Source organism: Lipotes vexillifer, unplaced genomic scaffold, assembly GCF_000442215.2.
Source record: "Lipotes vexillifer unplaced genomic scaffold, Lipotes_vexillifer_v1.1 scaffold3102, whole genome shotgun sequence".
Taxonomy (NCBI): Eukaryota; Metazoa; Chordata; class Mammalia; order Artiodactyla; family Lipotidae; genus Lipotes; species Lipotes vexillifer.
Window position 1 is genome coordinate 156,080 of NW_006778806.1, and position 9,268 is coordinate 165,347.

At 67.2% G+C, this 9,268-nt stretch overlaps 3 protein-coding genes across 3 annotated transcripts in view; 1 reads left to right on the forward strand and 2 right to left on the reverse strand.

Moving 5' to 3' along the window:
- LOC103073924 (formin-like protein 5) overlaps positions 1-702 on the forward strand; it is a 2,052-nt gene extending 1,350 nt beyond the window's left edge. Inside the window, exons 3-4 of the mRNA XM_007451957.1 lie at positions 10-171; positions 385-702. Of these exons, the coding sequence (XP_007452019.1) occupies positions 10-171; positions 385-702 (480 nt within the window). The remainder of the gene's footprint in view (positions 1-9; positions 172-384) is intronic.
- Positions 703-3,116: 2,414 nt separating this feature from the next.
- LOC103070996 (cysteine-rich protein 1) lies at positions 3,117-6,198 on the reverse strand. The gene is made up of 5 exons (XM_007451950.1): positions 6,103-6,198; positions 5,107-5,201; positions 4,978-5,035; positions 4,851-4,897; positions 3,117-3,247 (listed from the first exon to the last, which is right to left on the reverse strand). The coding sequence occupies exons 1-4, from the start codon at positions 6,140-6,142 to the stop codon at positions 4,857-4,859; spliced, it is 234 nt and encodes a 77-aa protein (XP_007452012.1). The 5' UTR covers positions 6,143-6,198; the 3' UTR covers positions 3,117-3,247; positions 4,851-4,856.
- On the reverse strand, positions 3,377-4,662 carry LOC103070716 (cysteine-rich protein 1). Its single transcript, XM_007451949.1, has 4 exons — positions 4,623-4,662; positions 3,627-3,721; positions 3,498-3,555; positions 3,377-3,417 (listed from the first exon to the last, which is right to left on the reverse strand). Exons 1-4 carry the CDS (start codon positions 4,660-4,662, stop codon positions 3,377-3,379), a joined length of 234 nt encoding a protein of 77 aa, XP_007452011.1.
- Positions 6,199-9,268: the final 3,070 nt, after the last annotated feature.

Consider the following 9,268-nt stretch of genomic DNA (forward strand, 5'->3'; position numbering starts at 1 on the left):
CGGGTGCAGCCGGCGACGCCGCCGCCGCCGCCCCATGCAGCCTCCGCCCGCCTGTCTCAGATTGCGCGCCGCCGCCGCCGCGTCCCCGCGACCAATCCCCGCGAGAGCTGCGTCCCCGCGCCCAGTCACCGCTCAGGTGCCGCCTCTGCTGGGTCCGCGCCCAACCACCGAGTAGGCTGAGACACGCCTCTAGCTCCTGCCCAATGAGCGGTGCCCCGGCGTTTGAGTGCTGTCTGTTCTGTCCGGTGCGGAGACATTTCCGGTGCGTCGGGGACGCATCGGCGTTGAGAGCCTCGCGGGGTCCGCCCTCCGCGACTCAATCGCGGTGACACCTGACTCTCCTCGTCCGGACCCCACCAATCAGCCCCTTGCACCAAATGGCAGCCTAGCAACCGCCGGAGGGTCAGCGGCGGCGCTCAGCGTGCCCCCTGCGGCCGGGAGGCGCCACCGACACGCGGGAGCGACCCTCCGCCTCCGGAAGCCCTCTCTGGCCTCCGGAAGCCCTGGGACGCCGCCGCGCGTACCAGGCCGGAGACGCAGGGGCCAGCGTCCGGCTACCGGGGGACGTACCCCGACGGCTCAGCCCCGCAGCGCGCGGGCGGGTGCTCCTCCCGGACTGCCGGCGACTCTCTGCCCCTTCAAACCTACGCCTGCATACCCCGCCTGGCCCCTCCCCGTCCAGTCCATCGTCTGTCCGGCTAGCCCCCGTTACCCCCTACCCCCATCCCCACCCCACCCCGGCCTCCCTCTGCCCTGCACCTTCAGCCTCTCCTTCCTGCCATTGAAGAGACAGTCTTCAAAGGAGTATCCGCACAGCCACTTTGGAAAGCAGTTCGGCTGTTCTTTCAGAGCTAGACTTGTCTACCAGACGACCCCACAGTTCCAGTGCCCGGAACCTGTGAGGACTCGTGTTCCCACTCACGGACGTTCAAGGCAGCTCTGTTCATAACAGCCAAACCGAAACAACCCAAAAGGCCGCCAGCTGGGCAGTCAGCCCTAGGACGGAACTCTCTCGGCACCACTGACGCGGGTCAAAGTGCCGGGAAGCGCAGACACAGGAGGGCAGATGCAAAACACTATGTTGTACGTGCCTTTCATCTATAGGAAGTGTCCAGAAAAGCAAGTGTACAGGAGGCAGGTCAGTGGTGGCCTGGAAAGAGACCAGGACTGGGGAGTGGCAGCAGATGGGCACGAGGGAATTTTTGTGGTTAAGGAGAATGGTTTAGAACTGGATTGTGGTGACGGTTGCAGAACTCTGTGAACTGGTTAAAAAGCATCGAATGTGCATAGGTGAGTTTTACGGTATGAAATTATACCCCAATAAAGCTGTAAAGAGGACAGAGTGAAGGAAGGAGAGGAGAAGGGAAAGCGAGAAGTGATGAAGAGAAAGGAAGCAGGCCTCCCTGGATCCCAAGTGCTCCCCAGACAAGTCCCCCTCCAGCCCTCGCCAAGCCCACAGGAAATGCGGTCACGCCTGACGCCCCACCTTCCGCCTGGTGTTCACCTTTGCCCGCCCCCACCCCCCCACCCCCCCAGCCTCCTACCGTCTCAGGCACAGCAGCTGCTCACTCCCTGTGTCCCCCCAGAACTAACCCAGAACTTGGCCTCTGACCCGGGCACCCCCACCCCAGGAGGCTGTCTCAGTGGCCACCTGACAAGCGCCAGGGCAGCTTACCTCCCGAGAGCCCTCCTCCCCCACGGGCACGGGGGTATTGCTGTCTGCCCCTCACCTCACCTTCAGTCCCCTCCAGGCCCCTCCTGAGCTGGGGCTGGGACCAGCACCGGCCTCCAGTCTGGCCATGCTGCTAAGGCCTGCCATAGCGCCCTGGAGCCTTCGCCCAATATGGTTCCTGATGCATTGGGTCTGGAACCCGATGAGCCCTTTCCCTCTCCGGCCTTTGCACCTGCTGGGCCTTCTGCTCGGAGTGCCTTCCTCCCCAGCCTGAGGCCTGGCTGACCCACTCTCCCTGTGGGCCTCAGCGCTCTAAGCGCTCACCCCAAGTCTGCCCCCCACACCCAGACTGTGAGCCACGAGGTGGCGGAGGGGCCAGGAGTCTGCTGCCTTTTCAGGGCCACCTCCCAGCAGCTTGGCGCGAACCTTCCGGTGCACCCACTCCCCCCTCTGTGCCTGCTCTGGCCACAAGCCCTTAGCTGCTGGGCCCCCAGATGACACCTCCACCCCCGGCACCCCACCACTGAGAAACCGGGCCTCACTTAGTATCCTCTGCTCCCGCCTCCCCCGCTGAATTGCATCTGTCCCTGGAAGCACTCCAGCTCCCACCCCTTGGAATTCTATGAATCACCCAAATCTCACACACTCGCACACGCACGCACGCACGCACGCACGCACGTGACCCCACACACCACCCTGGGGCCCCCCACGCCTGTCCAGCTCAGGCCTGCCGGACCCCCAGCCAAGCCATGGGGCAGGGCTGAGGCCATTTGCAAGGCTGAGTTGACCTCTCTGGGCTCCTTAGATCAGCCGAGCCCTAGGACGGTGGCCGTCTGCCAGGGCCGGAGTGTGAGTGGCCAGTAGGGGGAACGGTGAGGGCTCCGAGGGTGGCCCAGTCTGCAGCTGCTCCCTGAACGGAAACGGGAGTTTTCAGAAAGCCCCTAGCCGTTGCCGCCCAGCCAGTCCTCACCTCAAAGTCCCCATCGGGCAGCCAGCCACTTGCTAGTCCCTACTGGGCAGCCGGCCACCTGCTAGTCCCTGGGCATGGCACGGGGGCAGATGAGGTGTCTGGGTGGATGCACGGCTGGCCCAGTCCAGCAGGGTGGGGATGGGGACAAGGGAGGAGCAGCAGGAAGTGGGGAGGGCAGGAGAGGGCTCCCCACCACAGCTCCCCAAAGCTTCTCAAAAACGGAACAAAAAAAAAAACGGAACCAGCTCAGCGGATTCACCCTGCACCCTCATGTTCCCCCTGACCAATCCCAGAGCTGCAGAGGAGGGCTGGGGCATCTGCAGGGCTGAACGCAGGGCTGTCCAGGGTGGCTCCCTGGCAGAGTACCCCCGCCCCCCGCTAGGGCAGTGGGCAGCAAGGCTGGAGGAAGAGCAAGTGCCCAGCAGGCCTCAGCCCCCTGCACTGTTCCCCCAGTGAAGTGCACACACAACTAGGTCTTCCAAGTGTCCGGGTTTATTGAGGGCTTGAGGGTCTACAGGGGAGCCCCAGGTGCCTGTGGGGAGGGCCTGCCATCGGCCTAGAGGGGCAGCAGCCCGGCGGGCAGCCAGGGCTGGGGTCTCCAAAACCTGTGCAGAGAGACAGGACAGAGGTGAGTGCAGGCCCCGGGAGGGGTCGTACCTCACTCAGGGTGGGGGACCCCACTCTCGGGGCTGGCTGGGCTGGGCAAGGCGAGGGGCATGGGGGTGTACCTGGGTTTACTTGAAAGTGTGGCTCTCTGCCCCACCGCGCCCGAAGCCTGCAGAGAAGCAGTGAGTGGGTTAGGGGTGGCCAGGGGCTGTGGAGATCAGGGTCAGGTGGGGGCTGCGGGGAGCATACCTTTGGGGCCGAACATGGCCGCGTAGCAGGGGTGGTTGCAATAGGGCTTGCCTTCATGCTGCAGAGAGAGGCGCATGAGTGCCTGGCACCCCTCCCCCATGCCCCGGCCTCCCTCCAGGCCCCACCTACCTCGGCGTGAGACCCCGAGGTCAGCGTCTTTCCACATTTCTCACACTTCAGGCATGGGCGATGCCAGTCCTTCCCCAGGGAGGTCACCCGCTCAGCTGCAGAGCGACAGACACGTCCCCAGCCCCGTGAGGTGAGACACTGCTCCTGGGACACGGGACACACCCACCTGCTCGCACAGCACCTTCTCCAGCCACCTCTGCTCAAGGCCTCGCCCACGCATGCCCGGTGGCCCACCCAAGGCCTCAGCGGCACCTGTGCCCCACGGGGGGAGAGGGGCACCTCCAGTCCCCAACCAGTCCCGCCCAACTAGCGGGGGTGGGCGTCGGTCCTGAGCGCGCCCCTGAGGGCTTGGGTGGGGCTGCAGGAGGAGGCGAGGGGGCCTCGGGTCGGTACCCGGGCGGGCTACCGGGTTGAGGCCTCCGCCTCTGCACCGGTGACGGCGGTGGGGCCTAAGGGGCGCCCTTCCCCGTGGCGAGGCGGTGGGACTTCCCACCTCCTCCTGCCCTTCTCCTGGGTGGGCCCCGGGTCGCGGGACAGGAAGGTGGCGCCCGGGATCTGAGCGCGCCTGGTCTCGCGCCCGGGACGCCGGTTTCCGCGTCTGTTTCTACTTAGCGCTGGGAGGGGCGGCCAGAGCCTCGCGTTCCTTCCCACCCCTCGGGGTCCCCTCCCAGGGCGCGCGCGAGAGGAGGCTGGAGAGCGGAACCCGGAGACGGGAGAGCCAGAGACGGGCAGACTCAGAGACGGGAGACCCAGAGGGACCCGGAGAGACAGCGGGGCACAGAGATGGAGGGCCGTCCGACGCAGGGGTCCCGACCCGCACATCCAGGCGGCCAAGGGCAAGGCTGAGGCGTCGCCCCGAGGCGGTGCCCCAAGTCCCCCTGCGCCCCCGGCCCACCTGAGCGGCCCCGCGGCGGGGACCCTGGGCCGCGCTTCCGCGTGGGGCGGCTCAGGGACCCACAGTTCGAGCCGGGGAGGGTGGGGGTGGAGTGCGCTCACCAAAGTACACCTCTTTGTTGCACTTGGGGCACTTGGGCATGGTGGCGCCGGGTGGCCTAGAGGGGCAGCAGCCCGGCGGGCAGCCAGGGCTGGGGTCTCCAAAACCTGTGCAGAGAGACAGGACAGAGGTGAGTGCAGGCCCCGGGAGGGGTCGTACCTCACTCAGGGTGGGGGACCCCACTCTCGGGGCTGGCTGGGCTGGGCAAGGCGAGGGGCATGGGGGTGTACCTGGGTTTACTTGAAAGTGTGGCTCTCTGCCCCACCGCGCCCGAAGCCTGCAGAGAAGCAGTGAGTGGGTTAGGGGTGGCCAGGGGCTGTGGAGATCAGGGTCAGGTGGGGGCTGCGGGGAGCATACCTTTGGGGCCGAACATGGCCGCGTAGCAGGGGTGGTTGCAATAGGGCTTGCCTTCATGCTGCAGAGAGAGGCGCATGAGTGCCTGGCACCCCTCCCCCATGCCCCGGCCTCCCTCCAGGCCCCACCTACCTCGGCGTGAGACCCCGAGGTCAGCGTCTTTCCACATTTCTCACACTTCAGGCATGGGCGATGCCAGTCCTTCCCCAGGGAGGTCACCCGCTCAGCTGCAGAGCGACAGACACGTCCCCAGCCCCGTGAGGTGAGACACTGCTCCTGGGACACGGGACACACCCACCTGCTCGCACAGCACCTTCTCCAGCCACCTCTGCTCAAGGCCTCGCCCACGCATGCCCGGTGGCCCACCCAAGGCCTCAGCGGCACCTGTGCCCCACGGGGGGAGAGGGGCACCTCCAGTCCCCAACCAGTCCCGCCCAACTAGCGGGGGTGGGCGTCGGTCCTGAGCGCGCCCCTGAGGGCTTGGGTGGGGCTGCAGGAGGAGGCGAGGGGGCCTCGGGTCGGTACCCGGGCGGGCTACCGGGTTGAGGCCTCCGCCTCTGCACCGGTGACGGCGGTGGGGCCTAAGGGGCGCCCTTCCCCGTGGCGAGGCGGTGGGACTTCCCACCTCCTCCTGCCCTTCTCCTGGGTGGGCCCCGGGTCGCGGGACAGGAAGGTGGCGCCCGGGATCTGAGCGCGCCTGGTCTCGCGCCCGGGACGCCGGTTTCCGCGTCTGTTTCTACTTAGCGCTGGGAGGGGCGGCCAGAGCCTCGCGTTCCTTCCCACCCCTCGGGGTCCCCTCCCAGGGCGCGCGCGAGAGGAGGCTGGAGAGCGGAACCCGGAGACGGGAGAGCCAGAGACGGGCAGACTCAGAGACGGGAGACCCAGAGGGACCCGGAGAGACAGCGGGGCACAGAGATGGAGGGCCGTCCGACGCAGGGGTCCCGACCCGCACATCCAGGCGGCCAAGGGCAAGGCTGAGGCGTCGCCCCGAGGCGGTGCCCCAAGTCCCCCTGCGCCCCCGGCCCACCTGAGCGGCCCCGCGGCGGGGACCCTGGGCCGCGCTTCCGCGTGGGGCGGCTCAGGGACCCACAGTTCGAGCCGGGGAGGGTGGGGGTGGAGTGCGCTCACCAAAGTACACCTCTTTGTTGCACTTGGGGCACTTGGGCATGGTGGCGCCGGGTCCGGGTCAGGAGGCTGAGCGGGAGCAGAGCGGAGCGCGGGACTGGGTGTGTCGCGCCAGGTCCTCGCCTTTTCAAGCACCCCGGGACCCCGCCCCTTTGGGACCCGCCCCTAGGGCCCCGCCCCCTGAGCCCTGGACTTGGGCCCGGAGGCCTCGGACCCAAGCCAACAGACCGAAAAGGGTCATCTGGTCCACGCCCTCTTTGGGGTACGACCCGGGCCTAGCCGACGACAGAGCGTGATCCGAGCAGTGCAGGAGATCCGTGGGGACTCACTGAAGGGGCGGGGGCTGGAGAACTCGGAGGAGCCCCGCCCCTCGCCCTGGACTCTGGACTCGCCGGGTCCGGGATCTGGGGCAGCGGGCTCCCCAAGAGCAGGAGGGAGCATCCCACCCCCAGCCCCAGATATGCCGGAGCCAGGGAGGGAACCGGTCACCTCTAAAATGCAAAGAGATGCAAACCAGCGTGTCCCCTTGCCCCGACGGAGATTTGGGGACACCTGCAAGGGGAGTCTCAGCCTGGTAGCCCTCCCCCAGGAACTACCCGCGGCCTCCATCACGCGCGGGGCCAGGAGGACCGCCCCGCCCCGCCCCGCCCCAGTTCCCCACCCCCGAGGGACATACCGGTCTCTCTCACGCGCCCCACCTCAGGCCCGCCCCTGGAAGTCCATCGGACGGCAGCGGGAACGTCCCCAGGGAATTCAGAAGAGGGGACTCCGCGACGGGGCATCCCTTTCCTCCACAGGGACAGCCATCGGCTGCGGGGGCTGGGGGTTCTGTGGCGGGAAGTGGATGCGGCGACGCCCAGGCCGGCCCAGGCCGTCTGGGAGATGCTGGGGCCGGCGGGGGAGGGGTCTTTATCTCTGCGGGAAGCGCCGAGTGCAGAGCGGTCCAAGGAAAGCGGGAGCGGCCCTGGAGCCTCCCCCGTGCCAGGCAGAGACCGCGGACCCCACCCGCCCCAGGAATGGGGAAGACCTAGGGGGCTGGCTCTCTCGCGGGCTGCGGGGTCCTAGGCCAGCCTCTGCGGACCAGCGGAGAGGCCTGCATCTCAAGGGGGTGGGGCCCTCGAGGGGAGGTGGCTGGCCGGCCTCCCATCTGCCCCTTAGCCCAGGCTGAGGTGGAGGCCTGGGTGGGGTCCCAGTGCTCTGTGCCCTGTAGGACTCTGCCTGGGCCAACCCTCCTCCATCACTGTCACCCAGGCCACCTCCCTAGCCGTTTCTCCATCCTACACCCTGAACCTTTAACAGCGTCCTCATGTGCCCTCAACACACCCATCTCGCCAAACAAAACGTCATCTCTGGGCCTGTCCAGGCCCTGTCCCCATGGAGGGTGCTGGAGACCATCCTCTGACAGGGCCCAGGAGCTCCGGCCTCCCCACGCAGTGACGCCCTCACCCTTCCCACCCGCTGCGAGCAGCCCCGCCCAGAGTCTGGCACCAGAACCAGGAGTGGAAGCCGTGGCTGCCTCCACCCCGACGGCGCCCCACCAGGCCCGGGTCGGGGTGGCGGTGAGAGCTCCCAGCCTTCAAGGGTCAGGGAGGCCGGCCGCACCCCAGCCTCGGTGAGGAGGACGGCCCGCTGGACCCCACACTCCCGCGGCGGGCCCCCCACACCGCTCACCAGTCACTCCCACCTCCCTGGGACCCCCTCTCTGAGGCCATAGTTCTGCGCCACCACCCCCCCGGAGCTGTGCAAGCCCTGGGGTCCACAAGGCGGGTAGCCCCGGTGCCCGGCTGCCCACTGCCCTCAGGAGGCGGTGCACGCCCTGCCCTGCACTGGTGGAGCCCCAGCCCAGCCTGCTCTGGGCCCAGAGCCTCAACACCCTCTCTGCCTGGCACAGGGGCACCTCAGCATGGTTTCTGGAGCCAACACCACCGGCCCGACCTCCCCACCACCCCCACCCGGCCCTTGGTGTCTCCTTGGCCTGCGCCTGATGCCGCCAGGCCAGGCCAGGAACAGGAGGTGGTCCTGGCTTCCCTCATCTCCTGGCTCCACGATCCAGAGAGCGAGGTGGGCAGGAGAGAAAACAGGAGAGTGACGGAGCGGGGGTGGTGGTGGACGGGGCACACGGAGACACAGACACAGCCAGGAAATGCAGACAGGCAGAAGCAGCGGGAGGGGAGGAAGGGCAAAGACCCCTGGTGATGGAGGGGACCGGGTGGGCGGGGGGCACGGGGCAGGACACCCTGGGGTAGGTGGGCGTCTGTCACAGCAGATCCCGGGCGTCAGGCCACACGTGTTGCACGCACCGCCTTGCAGATCCCTGAGAAGGCTGCCCCAAGCGGGTGTGCTGGGCAGAGGTCAACTCCACCGGGATGATGAGCTGGAGGGAGACAGTGATCGACAGGTTGCCTGGATGCGCACGTGCGTGTCCCAGTGCCTTCCTGGGTGGGCGTATCCATCAGGGTGTCTCTTGGGGCATGTGGCACGAGGCCCTTCTCTGAGCAGCTGCCTTCCCATGTTTCTGTACGGCCCACACCCCCAGCCCACTCAGGGCTCCGGGCCAGGTGGGGCTGTGAGCCGGCTTCTCTCCCCTGCACACACCTGTCCCCAGGGACGACGCCTCCACACCACCAGCACTGGATCTCCAAACCCGCCTGACCCTGGGGGTGGGGGGAGCCGAGAGCCCCCCCTTGAAAACCAGGATGATGAATCTCTTCCTGGCCTTCCCTGCTGTTACTGCCATTGCCATGGTCACAGCACGGGCCGCTGCGGGGAGGATGCCAAGGGGGGGCCGAGGGCCATGGGCGTTGCCCTCTGGTTGGTACATAGCACGGTTTTTCCAGACACACAGACACAGACACACACAGACACACACACACACACACACACACACACACACACACACACACACACACACACACACACACTCACGGGTGACACACACACACACACACACACACACACACACACACACACACACACACACACACACACACTGCCTGGAACCGTCCCAAAGCTTCAGTCACAGACTGATGTGCCCCTTCAACTCCCCCAGCTCCCTGTCTGTCCTGCCCACCTGTGGGGGTGGGGACCCCTTCAGCTGCAGACCCCCCAGCACTGGGGGACTGTGGTGGGTGGACAGATCCTTCAGCCCCCTATAGACTCCATGGCCAGG

Excerpts from the sequence above, each read along its gene's own strand:
- LOC103070716 (XM_007451949.1), bottom strand. The coding sequence starts at position 4,662 with ATGCCCAAGTGCCCCAAGTGCAACAAAGAGGTGTACTTTG. Across the intron at positions 3,722-4,622 it reads CAACAAAGAGGTGTACTTTG|CTGAGCGGGTGACCTCCCTG; the intron begins GTGAGCGCACTC and ends GTCGCTCTGCAG. Across the intron at positions 3,418-3,497 it reads GGCCATGTTCGGCCCCAAAG|GCTTCGGGCGCGGTGGGGCA; the intron begins GTATGCTCCCCG and ends GCTTCTCTGCAG.
- LOC103070996 (XM_007451950.1), bottom strand. The coding sequence starts at position 6,142 with ATGCCCAAGTGCCCCAAGTGCAACAAAGAGGTGTACTTTG. Across the intron at positions 5,202-6,102 it reads CAACAAAGAGGTGTACTTTG|CTGAGCGGGTGACCTCCCTG; the intron begins GTGAGCGCACTC and ends GTCGCTCTGCAG. Across the intron at positions 4,898-4,977 it reads GGCCATGTTCGGCCCCAAAG|GCTTCGGGCGCGGTGGGGCA; the intron begins GTATGCTCCCCG and ends GCTTCTCTGCAG.